At 41.4% G+C, this 19,026-nt stretch overlaps 1 protein-coding gene across 6 annotated transcripts in view; it reads left to right on the forward strand.

The window, feature by feature from the left end:
* MTMR1 (myotubularin related protein 1) overlaps positions 1-19,026 on the forward strand; it is a 148,959-nt gene that overhangs the window by 103,727 nt on the left and 26,206 nt on the right. For all 6 annotated transcript variants that reach the window (XM_073599279.1, XM_073599280.1, XM_073599283.1 and 3 more), the window contains 2 exons: positions 35-127; positions 2,967-3,080. In XM_073599279.1, the coding sequence (XP_073455380.1) occupies positions 35-127; positions 2,967-3,080 (207 nt within the window). The remainder of the gene's footprint in view (positions 1-34; positions 128-2,966; positions 3,081-19,026) is intronic.

The following is a 19,026-nucleotide window of genomic DNA, read 5'->3' on the forward strand; positions in this document are numbered from 1 at the left end:
AACATTGAAAAATATTATCTATGATCTTTTCCAGAGAGTGGGTCATGGAGATGACAATCATGCAGATGCTGACAGATCTCCAATCTTCCTTCAGTTTATTGACTGCGTATGGCAAATGACCAATCAGGTAAGTGTTTTGTATGCAATTTGTATTTCGGGATCTGGTTCATCGATCTAGCTAGCCAAGAAGCAGGATCTGACTTATGAGATTCCATAATAGGACAAGATTTAAGGGTAACTGGGGAGGATTTTCTGCTTGTTCAGTACAGTAAAAAGAAAACAAGATGACCTAGTATGATGATCATAAGGAGAGTAAAGAAGAATTTTCATAGTTTTCATTGTTTACAGCAGTGGGTTAAACTGCCCTAGTAATGTCACCGAAATTGATGGGGCTATTAAAGATGCAGCTGAATTGTATAAGTTGGTAAATAATGGGATATAGCCCGGAGTAAAGAAAAGGTAGATGGATGCCTGCAAATATTGCAGATCAAGTAGTTTCCCAATGAATTTCCAGCTGTGTTGACCCCAGCCATGCTACATCCTGGAAAGAAAAAACATATGTTTGAGGTGCTGTAAAAGGTAGTGTTCACCACTGTATATTTATTCAAATTAGCTAAACATAGACAGGAGAAGATATATTAGACTACACTGTTATGTGGTGCTTCACAGCTTGCTACATGTTTCCGAAAGGACAAACTCCACAATTTTTCTCGTACGTGAACAGATCTAACGATTTTCGTTTGTGTACTGTTTTTGTACGGGAAAAATCAGATACAAAAGACTGCACGTGATCAGAAACCATAAACAACGAGTCAAACAAAAAGCCTTTGTCCAAGAATTTTTGTACAATTGGTACAATCCTCGGTTTCAACTTGCTGTGAAACATCGAGGAAAACAAGATGATCGTTCACCTGATTTTCTTATAGTTTGTATCTAGCCTTACACAAATGAACTGCCAAGGAAATATTTTTGGCTTACTGTAGTCACTCATAACGTGGAGAGTTTAGCAAAACACCGGGGTACATGTGGGCTTTGAAATGGACGTACACCTTTTAATTCAGGACAATGAAGTAATAAAGTATGTAAATTAGAGGTCGACCGATATGGGTTTTTCTCTGGCCGATGCCAAAGCCGATATTTAGAAATCGCGATGGCCGATATATGATGCCGATTTTTTTGGGCCGATATATTAGGCCGATTTTTTTTTTTTTTTTTCCCTTCATCTCATAAAATCTAACAGTTAGACCCCTTTCACACTGGGGCGTTTTTCAGGCGCTTTTGGGCTAAAAATAGCGCCTTTAAAACGGCTCCCCTGCAGTCTGTGTGAAAGCCCGAGTGCTTTCACACTAAGGCGATGCGCTGGCAGGATGTTAAAAAAAAGTCCTGCAAGCGGCATCTTTAGAGCGGTGTATACCCCTCTTCCACCACTCCACGCCCATTGAAATGAATGCGCAGCGCTGCCGAAGCGCCTACAAAGCGTTTCAGCAGCAGCGCTTCAGGGGCGCATTTAACCCCTTCTTCGGCCACTAGCTGGGTTATAAGTGCCCCGCTAGCAGCCGAATAGCGCCGCTAAAATGACGGTAAAGCGCCGCTAAAATTAACAGCGTTTTACCGTCAACGCCTGCCCGCTCTAGTGTGAAAGCAGCCTTAAGTAATCAGTGATACAGAAAATGTTTTATATTTAAATATTTATTAAACAAAACAAACCTCCAATCAGTTCACTTGTATGTAGAATTTAGATTAAAAAAAAAATAACTATATCTTAAATATTAAATACACAAAGACAGGTAATCAAAACTTTTGGACGAAAAAAAATGGGCTAACTTTACTGCTTTTTTTAATTTCATTAGTGTATTTTTTTTTTTTAAAAATTGCGTTTGAAAGACCGCTGCGCAAATACCGTGTGACATAAAATATTGCAACAACCGCTATTTTATTCCCTAGGGTCTCTGCTAAAAAAAATATATATAATGTTTGGGGGTTCTAAGTGATTTTCTAGCAGAAAATACAGGATTTTTACATGTAAGCAACAAGTGTCAGAAAAGATTTAGTCTTTAAAGGGTTAAACTGAGAACTTCTCCACAGAGTTCAGTCTATTGCTAAAAGAACCTGAAAGAGATACAAATGTATCTTCTTATCAGACTTGGCAGGCTGCTCAGAGGAGGAGAGAAGATAACTTCACACAACTTGCAATTGACTTCTATTACAGAAGTCATTTGCAAGTCCCGCTGAATCGGCTTTTTTTATCAGCACAATCGGCCGATGCCGATTAAGTAAAAAAAGCCAAATATCGGCCGATATATCGGTCGACCTCTAATGTAAATGGTATTCATGTCCCTATTTCTTTAAATAAGTACAGGCTTTTGAAACCTCCATTATTGTGAGTTATTGGAGTTGAGTAATGAGTTACTGAAATCTGCTTTATGCTTTAGGGCCAATTCACACTATCTGCGGAGACAGACGTTTTAGTGGATGGTAAAATGTCAGGAAACAGTGGTTTCCTGTGTCCTTTTCACACTGCAGCGAAGCCTAGCGCTGCAGCGTGCTGCAATAATATGCAGACATGTTGCATTTTATTGCAGTGTAACAGCCCGAATCGCACTGCGAGTGCAGTGAATGTCATTGTTTTCTGGGTCCTCCATGAGATTACACATCTCTATTTGTCTTGGTGACCTGTTGCCATTCCTTTTTCAAGTTTTCACCAGAACAGAAAGTTATGGGAAATCTTCTCACTCGCCAGTCTCAATAATTAAATCTCTTCGAAGGTGGAATAGAGAAGTGTAACCTATGTAAATACGGATTTTTTTTTTCTACTAATTTAATATTTTGTAGGATTGTCTGCAGCCTATTACTGTATATAGCTCCTTATATTACCTACTCTTTGCCAGTTGGGCTTACTGTCTTTTTGGAGCACATTGCAGTAGCACTTCAAATTAGTGTAACTTTGTATTTTTTTTTTTTTCTAGTTTCCTGCAGCTTTTGAATTTAATGAACTTTTCCTCGTCACCATTCTTGACCACCTCTACAGCTGCTTGTTTGGGACATTCTTGTATAACAGTGAGCAACAGAAAGTCAAAGAGGTATGTAAAAATTTCCTTAGGCAGATTGCTTGATTATTAAACTTTATGTAATCATAATGTTCTTAAGTTGTTTACTGGTCTAAAATGATATATTCAACTGTGAAGTGGTTGCCTGCAAAATGAAATCTATGCCTGGTACCGATTAGCGCATTTCCAAGTCTATAGAAAAGGCTTTCGGCCATTACTGAATAAACGTTCACTTTTTTCTGTATAGAAGCCAAATCAGCCACATAAAAGCACACTGTACAGAAATAATTTTAATGCACGCATGGCCAGTGGTAGAGTTTTACACTATAGGGAGAACATCATATTAGCAGATCCAGGACCTATCCGCTGCTGACATGTCAAGTTGACGAGTGTTTGTGCATTGTCTATTATATCGGTTATCACATTACATTTATGGCAAATTGAAATTATGTTTATACTCAAGAAAACTGTTTAACTCTAGTAATAATGCTGCAAAGCGTGCATCACAAGGTGCATGAACCTTCAGTATTGCAGTAAAGGACCGATTGGACCCTTAACTATCCTAGAAAATCGAGTTTCTTATTAGAGTTGGTGTTTTCATAAAATATATCTGCTTCCTGACAGCACTCTGTCCAAGTAATAGGTCTCTTTCGCTATACTTCAAAAAGTTGGAGTGGTTTTAGGGGTTCATAAGTAGCGCTGATCCAATTTTTATGTCAACTATGTAGCATTGCTGTTGGATTAAAGCAGTTTCTCATTGCATGTATTTTTTAATCTGTGCTTTTTCTTCACCTGAAGAAGGCCGGTTAGTGCAATATGGCTGAGCTAGCTAGAGCGGGTTTGGTGCTGTGCTGTGCTACACAACAGGGATCCGATGGACAGCATTCGCATCAAGTTCTTTGGTGAAATCCAGTCTAAGGATATCTTAAATGTACGCAATCTGGATTTTCATAAACACTGGGTTATAGGCTGCTACCTTTTACAGTGAGGGGAAAAAAGTATTTGATCCCCTGCTGATTTTGTAATTTTGCCCACTGACAAATGATCAGTCTATAATTTTAATGGTAGGTTTATTTTAACAGCGAGAGACAGAATAGCAACAAAAATATCCAGAAAAACGCATTTCAAAAAAATTATAAATTGATTTGCATTTTAATGAGTGAAATAAGTATTTAAACACTTTGCAAAACATGACTTAGTACTTGGTGGCAAAACGCTTGTTGGCAATCAGAGGTCAGACATTTCTTGTAGTTGGCCAACATCTCAGGAGGGATTTTGTCCCACTCCATTTTGCAGATCCTCTCCAAGTCATTAAGGTTTCGAGGCTGTTTGGTAACTTGAACCTTCAGCTCCCTCCACATATTTTCTATGGTATTATGGTCTGGACACTGGCTAGGCCACTCCAGGACCTTAATGTGCTTCTTCTTGAGCCACTCCTTTGTTGCCTTGGCCGTGTGTTTTGGGTCATTGTCGTGCTGGAATACCCATCCACAACCCATTTTTAATACTCTGGCTGAGGGAAGGAGGTTCTCACCCACTCCTTTGTTGCCTTGGCCGTGTGTTTTGGGTCATTGTCGTGCTGGAATACCCATCCACAACCCATATTTAATACTCTGGCTGAGGGAAGGAGGTTCTCATCATCATGCATTTGATGATGCATGGCTCCGTCCATCGTCCCTTTTGATGCGGTGTAGTTGTCCTGTCCCCTTAGCAGAAAAACGCCCCCAAAGCATACTGTTTCCACCTCCATGTTTGATGGTGGGGATGGTGTTCTTGGGGTCATAGGCAGCATTCCTCCTCCTCCTTCAAACACGGCGAGTTGAGTTGATGCCAAAGAGCTTGATTTTGGTCTCCACAAAACTTACACCCAGTTCTCCTCTGAATCATTTAGATGTTCATTAGCCAACTTCAGACGGGCATGTACATGTTCTTTCTTGAGCAGGGGGATCTTGCGGGCACTGCAGGTTTTCAGTCCTTCACGGTTTAGTGTTATCAATTGTTTTCTTGGTGACTATGGTCCCAGCTGCCTTGAGATCATCGACAAGATTCTCTCGTTTAGTTCTGGGCTGATTCCTCGCTGTTCCCATGATCATTGAAACTCCACAAGGTGAGAACTTGCATGGAGCCCCAGACCGAGGGAGATTGACTGTTATTTTGTGTTTCTTCCATTTGCGAATAATCGCACCAACTGTTGTCACCCTCAAACCAAGCTGCTTGGCGATGGTCTTGTAGCCCATTCCAGCCTTGTGTAGGTCCACAATCTTGTCCCTGATATCCTTGGACAGCTCTTTGGTCTTGGCCATTGTAGAGAGATTGGAATCTGATTGGTTGCTTATGTGGAGAGGTGTCTTTTATACAGGTAACAAGCTGAGATTAATAGCACTCCCTTTAAGAGAGTGCTCCTAATCTCAGCTCATTACCTGTATAGAAGATACCTGGGAGCCAGAAATCCTGCTGATTGATTAGGGATCAAATACTATTTTTGTTATTTTTCTGTCTCTCACTGTTAAAATAAACCTACCATTCAAATTATATACTGATCATTTCTTTGTCAGTGGGCAAACATACAAAATCAGCACGGGATCAAATACTTTTTTTTCCCCCCTCACTGAAGATGATTATACACATCTCCCTTACACGAACCCCTATAACCCTAGCCCACTCCATGAGAGCTCAGTTTTTTGCTAGTGACCTGTTAGTGGGTGGACCTTTTCTCCCTTATGGATAAGTTTCTGTGCTTAACTGGTTATTGTTTACTTTGAATGCTTCAATCAACTCTTCGCTACCTTCTACTATAACAATAGAAGCAGTGCATCCGGTTTGGTGCTACCTCGATAATACAAAGGGGTCTGCACCCGGACCCCATGCCTTGGGAATGGTCTGTAAAAAAAATACCATATAGTGTAGTATATATAATCCAGTTGGTGTGTTTAGACATTTGTGTTTTCACCGTCTAATCCATCTGGTGTGTTTAAACAACGTGATAAATGTAGCAAACAATAGTGCGCTGCAATCAACCTTTTATTAAGGCACAGTTAAAACTTCAAATAATATGTTTATCCCCTTCCCGCTGAGCGTACGCAGATGTGTGGCCTCAGCTTTCGGGGTTATACCGGGATGATGCCCGCAGCTGCAGGCATCATCCCGGTACCGTTTTTTAGAGCCGGCGATTGGCTTTCCAGAGATAACAACCGATGTGGCTAAAAGCCGCTTCATTATTATCCCGGAGGAGCGGGAGGGGTAGCACCCCCCGCCGCTTTGAGCGGGCCTCCCGTCCCACCGGAAGCCCCGATTCACGAACCACCACTTCCAGCGTCTAGCCACAGACTGAAACGAAGCCGGAAACGGCTTCGTTCCAGTCTCCTGATTCCACTTCCTGTTTACTCGGCTGCCAATGGCGCCAGTTTTAAAAAAATATACAGTATTTAGAATCTCCAAAAACGGTGATCTGAATACTTTGAAGTGCAAAGGAGGGATTGGAGGTCTTTTAGATCCCCGATCCCTCCATAAAGAGTACCTGTCACCACCTATTACTGTCACAAGGGATGTTTACATTCCTTGTGACAGCAATAAAAGTGATCAAAAATTTTTTTTTTTTTTTTAAACACAATTTAATAATATAAAAATTAAATAAGAAAAAAAAAATTTAAAGCGTCCCCGCGAGCTCGCGCAGCAAAGAAAACGCATACGGAAGTCACGCCCGCATATGTAAACGGTGTTCAAATCACACATGTGAAGTATTGCCGCGATCGTCAGAGCGAGAGCAATAATTCTAACACTAGACCTCCTCTGTAACTCTAACCTGGTAACCGTAAAAAAAATTAAAGCGTTGTCTATGAAGATTTTTAGGTACCGTAGTTTGTCGCCATTCCACAAGTGCGTGCCATTATAAAGCGTGACATGTTTGGTATCTATCTACTCGGCGTAACATCATCTTTTACATTATACAAAAAAATTGGGCTAACTTTACTGTTTCGTTTTTTTTAAATTCATGAAATTGTCCCTTTTCCCAAAAAGTTGCGTTTAAAACACCGCTGCACAAATACCGTGTGACATAAACTATTGCAACAAATGCCATTTTATTCTCTAAGTTCTCTGCTAAAAAAATATATATAATGTTTGGGGGTTCTAAGTAATTTTCTAGCAAAAAATACAGATTTTACCTTGTAAACACCAAATGTCAGAAATAGGCTTAGTCATGAAAGGGTTAAAAAATACTACCAATGTGATATTGATAATAGTGACAGGGACTAATATCCCTCTATGTGCCCAGTGCAAGTAAACTAAATACAAAATTATATACAAAAATAATATTGGTAGTACATTGGTAGTATTTTATAAACATATTATTTGAAGTTTTTACTGTGCCTTAATAGAAGGTTGATTGCAGCGCACTATTATTTGTTACGTTTATCACTTATTCACGGTGTCAGAACACCATTAGAATGGTTGCAGCTTAATCATTTGGTTATCTTTTATTAATCATTTTAATTTGAATATTCATATCAGTGCTTTAGTATACAGTTTTTCATGTTTAGACAATGTGTTTTCACCTTCTTGAGTGAAGCAATACAAGGGATTCATAACCAGAGAGAATGCTGTTGGAGCTTTTGATCTACATTGGACTTGAGAGCTTTTTTGAAAGACCTCTATATAGACTGGGACTTTAAGAATTGCTGGTAGTGAGCTCTGATTTTGTGTGTATGTTATCTTCCCACTGGGATTGTGTTGTCCTTTCAGCTGCTGCTAAAATATTGGGGAAGACATTGGGTTAGCCCCTAGTACGTTAAAGTGTACATTAATGTAGTTAAACTCAGGGTGCTATATAAGTCCAGGACTGTTGTTCTATAGTATGGATCCCAGACCCTGAAGACCCCTGAGGGGGAATGCCCACCGTGGCAGGTGAAGCCTGGACCCATAGAGGGACCAGCAATGTGAAAAGGTAAGACAGATTTGTCTTATCGGACCATTACTGTAGCTTCATAGCAAGTATGAGACTTAACATCTCTGCTACTTGCAGTACAGTTATGAGTGAATATTAGTTATTAGTATTTCATTTAGACAAGCTTCCTCTTCAGTGTGAGGGGCATCAGCCACCAGGCTCAAGACGTAAGCCTCAGGGTCAACCCCAGGAACAAAAGAAGTCCTGGGGAAGGAAACCTACACAACAAAATACTAAAGCCTCCTTATGAAGGGGTGCCCCTGCTCGCTTGAGTGGGGGGAAGACTTCTGCAGTTCTCAAGGGTCTGGCAGGAAGAGTATCGAGACAAATGGGTGGCTTCCTCAATATCTCTAGGGTACAAACTAGAGTTCCGAGAGTCCCCGTCTCCTCATTTTCTTAGATCAAACGTTCCCAAGGATCCAGAGAAAAAGAAGTCTCTCTTTTAAGCATTGGACCATCTTTTGTCTCAAAAGGTGATATCGGTGGTCCCCATAGATGAGCAGGGATTGGGGTTTTATTCAAACCTTTTCACGGTTCCAAAACTAAATGGAGACGTCAGACCCATTCTAGATCTCAAAGATCTAAACCGGTTTCTGAATATCCGCTCTTTTCGCATGGAGTCAATCCGATCAGTAGTCTTCATCCTACAAGGTGGAGAGCTTCTGGCGTCAATCGACATCAAGGATGCATACCTGCATGTACCTATTTTCCCCGCTCATCAGCAATATCTGCGTTTCGAAGTAGAAAAGCTTCATTTTCAGTTTGTAGCTCTACCTTTTGCTCTAGTTACTGCACCTCGGGTGTTTACAAAGGTTCTGGCCCCTCCTCTGGCCAGATTAAGGGCCCAGGGTATAACTATTATAGCTTACCTAGACAACCCGCTCTTAATAGACTGGTCGGTAGCCTGCTTAGACCAAAGCTTGGACACCACAGTCAACTACCTGGAATTCTCTGGATGTAGTGCGAGCGGCCAAAATCTATTTGGAGGCGACTGCTCAGGTTCGTAAAACGGATGTTTTGTTTGTGTTGCCTGAAGGTCCTAGAAAAGGACAGGCAGCGTCAAAATCTACTATTGCTAAGTGGATTCGACAAGTAATTATTCAAGCTTGTGGTTTGAAGAGGAAAGTTCCACCTTTTTCAAATCAAAGCACACTCCACCAGGGCTGTTAGTGCCTCATGGGCAGTGCATCACCAGGCCTCCATGGCTCAAATCTGCAAGGCCGCAACTTGGTCTTCAATCCATACATTCACCAGTTTCTATCAGGTGGATGTGAGATGGCATGAGGATATCACTTTTGGGCGCAGTGTGCTGCAGGCAGCAGTATAGGTCCTCAGGTCTGATTGCACCCTACTTTTGTTTGTGTCTCCCTCCCCTCAGATAGCATTGCTCCGGGACATCCCATTCAGTGAATACTGTGGCTCTGTGTCCCGTGATGTACGAAAAAGAAAATAGGATTTTTATAACGGCTTAACTGTAAAATCTTTTTCTTCGAGTACTTCACGGGACACAGAGGTCCCTCCCCTCTTCTAATACACGTGTACATCTTTGCTACAAAACTGAGGTACTCCCAGTAAGGGGAGGAGTTATATAGGGAGCTAAACTTCCTGTCTAGGGTGTGGCAGTGTCCATCACCTAAAGGTGCCTAAATAACCCATTCAGTAAATACTGTGGCTCTGTCCCCCGTGATGTACTCGAAGAAAAGGATTTTACAGGCAAGCTGTTATAAAAATCTTTTTTTTTTTTTTTCCCGCTCACCAGAAATATCTACATTTCCAGGTAGAAAATCTTAATTTTCAGTTTGTAGCTCTACCTTTCTGTCTAGCCACTGCAGCTCGAGTTTACAAAGGTCCTAGCCCCTCCTCTAGAGCTTACATAGACGATCTGCTCTTGATAGACCAGTCGGTAGCCCGCTTAGACCAAAGTATGGTCACCACAGTCAACTACCTGGAATACCCAGGTTGGATTCTCAACCTATAGAAGTCTTCCTTAAAACCATCAAGGAGATTAGAATACTTGGGTCTGTTCATAGATACAGCCCAGAAAAAGGTATTCCTGCCGCCGGCAAAGATCAGTGCCATAAGGGAACTGATTCAGGTGGTCAAGGCAAGGAAGAATCCTTCTATTCGACTTTGCATGGGGTTGTTGGGAAAGATGGTAGCTTCATTCGAGGCCGTTCCTTATGCTCAGTTTCATTCGAGACTGCTGCAAAACTGTATCCTATCGGCTTGAAACAAGAAGGTCCAAGCTCTAGATTTCCCAATGTGCCTTTCTCCGAGGGTGTGCCGGAGCCTCAGTTGGTGGTTGATAGCCAAGAATCTGCAGAAGGGAAAATCCTTCCTACCAGTTACCTGGAAGGTGGTAACAACAGATGCCAGCCTTTTAGGTTGGGGAGCAGTTCTGGAAGAGGTGTCTGTCTAATGGAAATGGTCCAGATCAGAAATGACCTTGCCCATCAATATTCTAGAGAGTCAGAGGTGGAGGTCCCATCAATGCACTTGGCACCTTATGAATATTTGCATCACTCATCACTTTGGAATTCGTTTTTCACTTTTGGACTTTTTTATTTAATACTTCACTGTTTCACTTCCATGTTTGTCTAGTGTATGGACATCTTTCCAATTTACGCTGGCACGTTCTTTTTGATTTAAAGGTGCACAATCTTTGTACTTAATATTGAGTTATTTATGTCGCTAGTATTTAATGTTCACAGTTTCCACTTTATTTCCACTAGCGCGACTATATTAATTTTTACTATTCTGAATGGTGTCGTATAACACTTGATAGTTGCTGCTTTTTTTTACTTATTTGTTTTGTGTTAGCGCAGTATTTTTTATACATACAAGGATAAGGTGGTATTGCGTCCTCATCCTAACTTTCTACCAAAGGTAGTCTCAGGTTTTCATCTAAACCAGGATATTGTTCTACCTTCATTTTTTCCAGAACCCCGTTCTACGGAAGAGAAGTCACTACATTCTCTTGATGTGGTGAGAGCAGTCAAAGTTTATTTGAAGGCGACTGCTCAGATCCTAAAAACTGATGTTTTGTTTGTGTTGCCTGAAGGTCCTAGAAAAGGACAGGCGGCATCGAAATTTACTATTTCTAAATGGATTCGGCAAGTAATTGTTCAAGCTTATGGATTCCTCCCTCTCAAATCAAAGCGCACTCCACTGGGGCTATAGTGCTTCATGGGCAGTGCATCACCAAGCTTTCATGGCTCAAATCTGTAAGGCCGCCACTTGGTCTTCAGTCCATACATTTACCCGATTCTATCAGGTGGATGTTTAAAAGCACAAGGATATCGCCTTTGGGCATAGTGTGCTGCAGGGGGCAGTATAAGTCCTGTAGTCTCATGGTGCCTTACTTTTGTTGTGTCTCCCTCCCTTCAGTTGGCATTGCTCTGGGACATCCCACATAGTAACTACTATGGCTCTGTGTCCCGTGATGTACGATAAAGAAAATAGGATTTTTATAACGGCTTACCTGTAAAATCCTTTTCTTTGAGTACATCACGGGACACAGAGGTCCCTCCCCTTTTCTAATACACATATATTGCATTGCTACAAAAACTGAGGTACTCCCAGTAGTGGGAGGGGTTATATAAGGAGTGGACTTCCTGTCTTAGGGTGTGCCAGTGTCCATCACCTGAAGGTGGCCTATAACCCACATAGTAACTACTATGACTCTGTGTCCCGTGATGTACTCCAAGAAAAAGATTTTACAGGTAAGCTGATATAAAAATCCTATTTTTCAAACTCGGTGGTAAATTTCCACCATTCAGAGTGAAGTCTCAAGTGTTGCATCACACCACAGGACAGAGCGGTCAACTCCTGGATTGCTTTGTAACCTCCTTCACATGTGTGTACCCGATTTTCACACCCTACTTCGTGAGTACTCCAAAGATGAAAACCCTCACTGATGGCAATGGAGGAAACCAGTTAGAAGTAGGAAACGACATCAAAAGCTCAGTCAAACGTTCGCTCTGCCAATGGGCTGCAAAGCACTTAAAGTGCTCAGAGTGACTTTTGCTCCCTTGCACCTAGAGCAAGACGTAATTTTAACACTGGTTTCTGCATCAAAATCTGGCTCGGAATATTAACAACTTTACTGTCCAGAGCCCAAAAGCACCAGGCTTTTTCTCCACGTCCACCTTCTATACCTAAATCAGACATGGAACTGTCTCCCTTAGAATAGGTAGACATGGAAAACTCTGAAGAAGACCCAAAGGCGGTGTTAGAGGAGGCCATGGAAGGTTTCTCACCCCCAGATTTCCATATGCCTGATGCTATGGCTTCATGCAATATGCCAGTGTAGATATGTGCCAAAAAGCCTTGGTATAGTCGCACTTTATTCTCCTTAGTCTCCCAATGCCCCATTAGGTACTAATGGTGGCCATGCACACTTCAATGAATATTCTTCCTTTTTTTTTTTTTTTTTTTTTTTTTTAATCCACAGGAGAATCGGTTTATAGACAAAAACCCATTCAATTAATATACCACACACATGAAGGTGGATTTCAATTGATAGTTAAGATATATGATTGCAACATATGATCATAAATCATCAATCACATCTCTGTTTCCACCATGTAAATCTCATTATCTAAATGATCGAAATATAATCCTATTCATGAACAAAGTATCTCAGTGCTGCTGAATGATGCAATACGATCAGACATTTTTTTCCTGGGCTGATCTACTCTGCTTGATTGAATCCAATTGATTATTGAGTCTAAATCAATCGGAAGGGAAGTTATGGCTATTCTTCTATTCAATTATGTTTGACGATTCAATCGTTTTGATTAAATTGCAGATTGTTTTAAAAAAATTAAAGCGTGTATGGCCACTGTAAAAGACCTATTCAGTACAAAAAAAGACATTTGCTATTCACAAACAGACTGGGCATTTTTATGACACGCGTTTCTCCTGAAAAGGTTTTTACGCCTCCAAGAATCATTGCTGAGCTATATCCAGTTGTAAAATAATTCAAAAAAATGAACTGTTCCAGTAGTAGACTCTGCCATCTCAGTCTTAAACACTGTACAAATTACTGTAACTCTGAAGGATGTTCCTTCATTTAAAGGATAAGCTTGCCTTTGGGAGCATGTTACACCCATGTTCAGGGTGTAACATGCTCCAGCCAATGGACAATTGGTGTATTTAGTCACCACCTGCGCCAAGGGGAATGATTCCTTCATCCCAAAATTTTCATTCTCCTCTTTCCATGGACTTCTCTTCAGGTTAAAATATGTCTACCCTCCAGTTTTCTTTCTCCAGTCAAATTCTTCTTTGACTACTTCATATAATAAAAGAAGAAAAAGAATCGATTCTCATTGCACCAAGCTGGCCCAGAAGAACCTGGTACACAGACATTATCAAACTTCTAGGACATGACCCCTGACTTCTTCTAAATAGGCCAGACTTGCTGTCTCATGGCCCCCCTGTACCATCCTGCTTCTCTGTTACTGCCTTTAATGGCACAAGTGTTGAAGCCCAGGTTTTGCAGGACAAAGTTATATCTGGTTCTGTCATTCCCACATTAGTCAAAGCTAAAAAGCCACTTTGAGAAAATTCTGCTACCGTACTTGGAGATCCTTTTTCATCTGGTATGAACAAAGGCATTTCAACCCCAGAGACTACTCGGTACCTTAAATTCCAGCTTTCCTACAGTCAAGACTTGACCAAAACTTTGCTCTATGTACTCTTAATGGACAGGTTTCTAACTTCTCCATACAATTCGAGAAACCTTGGGCTTCACACTCTTCGAAAAAAAACTTTGTTCAAGGTGTGTCATGGATCTCATGAGTCAGACCCCCATTACAGCACCTTGTGCTGCCTTCATGCTGCAACCCAGTTCTCTTTGCCCTGCAAAAATGACCCTTTGAACTCATTACTTAGGTGATCTCTCCTGTCGTGTCCTCCTTGGTGGCTATCATGTCTGTCAGACATGTTTTCAGAGTTAGTGGCCATCTCTTATAAGGAGCCCTTGCTAATTCTTCACACAGATAGAGTGGTCTTATGTCCAAGACCCTCTTTTCTCTCCAAGGTGGTTTCAGCCTGCCACCTTAATAAAGACGTGGTTCTTCCTTCCTTGCTTGCTCCTAAGCATTACAAGGAAATTGGCCTCTAAACTCAGATCCATCAGAGTTTATCTAAAACCCACATTCTCTGTCTGAAAAATTAACTCTTTGTCTTGCCAACAGCATCTCGAAAACGTCACACTGATTTCAAGCCCATTGCTAGATAAGACCACTCCTTGTGAGAGCTTACACTCCAATAGATAAGGTGGTACTTGTACCCTTACGTGCCGACTCCACCAGGTCAGTGGAGGTTTCCATAATCAAGCACCTGTTGCTCAGCTTTGAAAGGCCATCACCTGATTTTCAGTTCACATTTGCTCCAAGTTCTATCAGGTGGATGTCCAGGACTCTGGAGATGCAGCTTTCGTTTGTGAAGATTCTTTCAGCAACACTCTGAGTTTGGTCCTTGACCCTTATCTGTTTTTAGCAGTTTTTAAATATTAATGAAGTTGGGGTTCCTATATTTGCCTATTACATAATCAGGCCTTGTTTCTAACTTAAAGGGGTCATAAAGGCAGATGTGTTTTTTTATCTTAATGCTTCTATGCATTAAGATATAAAAAGCCTTCCTTCTGTGTGTAGCAGCCCCTTAATACTTACCTGAGCCCCATCTCTATCCAGCGATGTCCACAAGTGCCTCAGCCATTCAGGACACTTCCTCCTGATTGGCTGGGACACAGCAGTGACGCCATTGGCTCCCGCTGTTGTCAATCAAAGTCAACCAATGAGGAGAGAGAGAGGAGGCAGGGCCGAACCGCAGCTCTGTGTCTGAATGAATACACAGAGCAGCAGCTTGGGTGCCCCCATAGCAAGCTGCTTGCTGTGGTGGCACTCGACAGGAGGGAGGGGCCAGGAGAACTGAAGAGGAGGATCTGGGCTGCCCTGTGCAAAGCCATTTCACAGAGCAGGTATGTATAACATGTTTGTTATTTTTCTAGAAAAAAAAAGGAAACATTACAATCGCTTTAAATTACTGCACAATTATTATTATTCACCTATTTTCTGTAAATGCAAATCTTTTAGTTTCCTCGGACATTAGGCTGTACTAAATCAAGCAAGCTATGTTTTCAGTTGCTAGCATCACTTATTTGCTATAATAAGGCTTTTTCTTATATCTTTGTTCACAACGCACGTCTTGTGGTGGAAGCAGTTATAACTGCACAGGGAGCGTTTGCTACTTGTTGGAAAATATGATAATGAACTGGGCCTGTTCCTTTCCAATGCTGCAAAACAGACTAAATTATCAAAGTACTGTGCATGCACTACTGTCGAGAATGGGATAACAATCACAGCAGGTTTTTGTGCGCATGCATTACATTCAAGACAGAGCAGGTAATCCCTCATTGAAACAAATAGTTTTGCTCTCTCAGGAAAACTTCTAATTCAATATATAGTGTGTAACAAACAAATAAAAAATTATAAAGTCCTACAAACAAGATATCAAAGACCACCAAAAGTGTGCAAAATGTTCATGCAGCTGCTGTGCACCAACTACCAAGTGACTATAATGCCACTTGCCAGTTTCTTAAGCCCCACAACTCAAGACGTCTAAATCAGCACTTAAAAGATGACAAATCCCACATGGATGGATGGCTCCATATCTCTTCCTTTCACACCTCAGCATCTTCAATCCTCACTCTCTCATGAAAGACATGCCCCAAAAGTGGTCACTGGATAGCTTCTCATATACGGGTCTTAGCAGCAAAAACGCATACCAGGGAAAGAGCAAAGACACCCTATAGTGAAATACTGATAAAAAAAAAAACATTAATAACCCAAGTGGGTACTCACAAAATGGGTAGTATGACAAGCACATTGTACAGCACTGCTGACTCTCCGGGCAGGCGTGATCACGTCACCGCTAAACTCTGCCCCTTCCCTGGTATGTGTTTGTGCTGCGGAGATCGATATATGAGAAGTGATCCAGTGACTACTTTTGGGGCTTGCCATTCATGAGAGAGTGAGGCTTGCTGAGGTGAGGAGAAGAGAGTTGGAGCCATCCATCCATGTGGGATTTGTCATCTTTTAAATGCTGATTTAGACCTCTTGAGTTGTGGGGTCTAAGGATTTGATAAGCAGCATTATAATCTGTTGGTGTACTGAAGCTTCATGAAAAGTTTGGTTGACTTTGATATTTCGTTATTTATATGTTATATGCTATATATTGAATTAAACGTTTTCCTGACAGGGCAACACTTTTTTTGTTGTCTTTTGATATCTGTGTGAATATCAGTGAGTGCAGCAGTCAGGTTTGTTTATTATCTCACCTTCAGTTAGTTTGCCTAATTTACAGGGAGGGAAAAAAGTACCGTATTTGATCTCCTGCTGATTTTGTACATTTGCCCACTGACAAAGAAATGATCAGTCTATAATTTTAATGGTAGGTTTATTTTAACAGTGACAGACAGAATAACAACAAAAATACCCAGAAAAACGCATTTTCAAAAAAATATATAAATTGGTTTGCATTTTAATAAGTGAAACAAGTATTTGACACCTTCGCAAAACATGATTTAGTACTTGGTGGCAAAACCCTTGTTGGCAATCACAGAGGTCAGACGTTTCTTGGAGTTGGCTACCAGGTTTGCACACATCTCAGGAGGGATTTTGTCCCACTCCTCATTGCAGATCCTCTCCAAGTCATTAAGGTTTTGAGGCTGACGTTTGCTAACTCGAACCTTCAGCTCCCTCCACATATTTTCTATGGGATTCTATGGAGACTTGCTAAGCCATTCCAGGACCTTAATGTGACAGTGTTGACAGGGGAATTCCTCCTGCCGAGTCATTGTATTTTCCTGGCGGGCGAATCCATCCCTGCCGGGAGAACACAGTGATTATTGCTAGCGGCTATTCCAGCCGCTACCGATAATCGCATGTGAGATCCGGCAGGCTGGTTGTATCCAAGTGGATCGATACATTGTGTAAAAAAAGCTGTTCGATCCTGTCTTCTCTGATCCTCCCCTTTTTTTACTCTCCCCAGTACTCTCCTGATAGTACAAAGCCCTAGGAGGCACATGCACGGTTTGGTGTGTATTGCTAGAGTTTTTTTTTGTTTGTTTTTTTTTTTGGGAGGGTGCATGTGATCAGCACAGGGCCAATCAGCACTGTCCAGACAGGGTCAGGGGTCATGCAGCCTCATAGGACAGTCAGAGGAGAATGAAAACTCCTACAAGCTTTAACCAGTGCTCGGCCAAACAGTGATAGAAGTCACAAGACTGCTATATACTGCTGATGAGAAAAGGTATTTAGCAATTTATATTTACTAAAATAATTGCATTTCCATGTTCTGTGTACTGTGGGAGACCAGATATAGTGAATGCAGGCTCCTGGGTTTAGGAACACTTTAATACAATCTGAACCTTGAAGGATGTGCTTGGCAATGTTTTTATCAAAGACCCTTACTAAGCTAGTTGACGTGTCACTCATAGCTAGTGGTTCCTACTTTCTGCATGGTCATTTTCACAGCCATAATCGTGACTCAACCAAAAAGTCCTCACCGCATTAGGCTTGTGTGGCCTGCATTTGAATCACATTTGCTTGATTGATGAAATCTACTATGTAAATCATTGTGTTTGCCACAAGATGGAGCTCAAGTATTTACTTCAGATTCTCAGCATTGATGCAGATTCATTAATATTCTTCCCACCTTCTCTGTTCATAATGTGTCCAGAATATCGGCTGTTAAAGACAGACCTGCTTTCAGCTGCACCAAGAAGAAATGCTCATATTGCAGTTACTGGCCATTGCTGTGTATTCAGATTAAGGTGCATTGGATGAAGTGTCTTAATTTATCATTTTCACCTTCTTTTACACAAAACCTTTTACCATTAGAGAAAATGTATTTCAGTGTTAATGTGTCCATTTTGTCCTTTGTTTCTCCTGCATTGTTTCATTATGAAAATATTAATTGCTGTCTGGCTCAGTAGGTAAAATTGCTGCCTTACTGTTGGTGACCTGAATTGACTTTCCACCAGAACACGTTGGCCGTTGCAGTTTCCTCCCACCCTGTCATTCAGCGATACTGCTTCTGTAGGCAGGGGATGTATAAAGGAAGGGGCATCCAGTGAATTCTTTGCTGAGCACTAGTGTGCTTTGCTTTTCTTTTTTTGACCCCACACAGTTTTTGAACATGTAGTAGTCCATTTGAGACTCCTTGTACAGTCCCTAATTGTGTTCAAGCTACAGATCAACCTGTGTTGGTTGGTGATTTTTTTAGGGATGTGAGAATTGTAGAAGATTCTCTAGTTTAACCACTTAACCACCTTCTGACACTTCTCTTCCACATGTAAAAATCATAATTTATTTGCTAAAGTACTCGGAACCCAAAACATTTTGTTTTTTTAGCAGAGACCCTAGGGAATAAAATGTTGGTCGTTACATGTGTGGTTTGAACCCTGTTTACATATGTGGGCGCAACCTCCGTATGCTTTCGCTTCTGCGAGTGAACACACTGGGGAGCTTTAAATTAATATTTTTTATTTTTTTTACTTTTATGTTTCTATTTTGACACTTTCTTTTTTTTTTTTATCGCTGTTCTTCCTTTACAAGGAATGTAAACTTCCCTTGTACTAGGAATAGGGCATGACAGGTCCTCTTTGCAGCAAGATCTGGGGTCTATAATTCCCCACATCTCGCCTCTAGGTTGGGAAGCCTGAAATAAATAAACAAAACAAAACGATCTCAGCTTCCCAGCCGAGGCAACGGAATGTTTTCAAATGCAGAGGCTGGGTGTGACGTCATAACATCACACCCGGCCTCCGGAAGGTCATAGAGACTCCCGGGGACCATCTGGCCCACTGTATTTTCTATAGTGAACTTCCGGCGCCAGCGTATTTCTTCTCTGGCTCGCCGATCGCACGGGTGAGCCGATAGAGTCAGCGGAGGGAGTGGGGGGGAGGGATGTCCCCTTCCGCCGCCTGTAAAAACAAGCGGCTGAACAGCCGCTATGATTGTTTTTATG

This window comes from Aquarana catesbeiana, linkage group LG09 (assembly GCF_042186555.1).
Source record: "Aquarana catesbeiana isolate 2022-GZ linkage group LG09, ASM4218655v1, whole genome shotgun sequence".
Classification (NCBI taxonomy): Eukaryota; Metazoa; Chordata; class Amphibia; order Anura; family Ranidae; genus Aquarana; species Aquarana catesbeiana.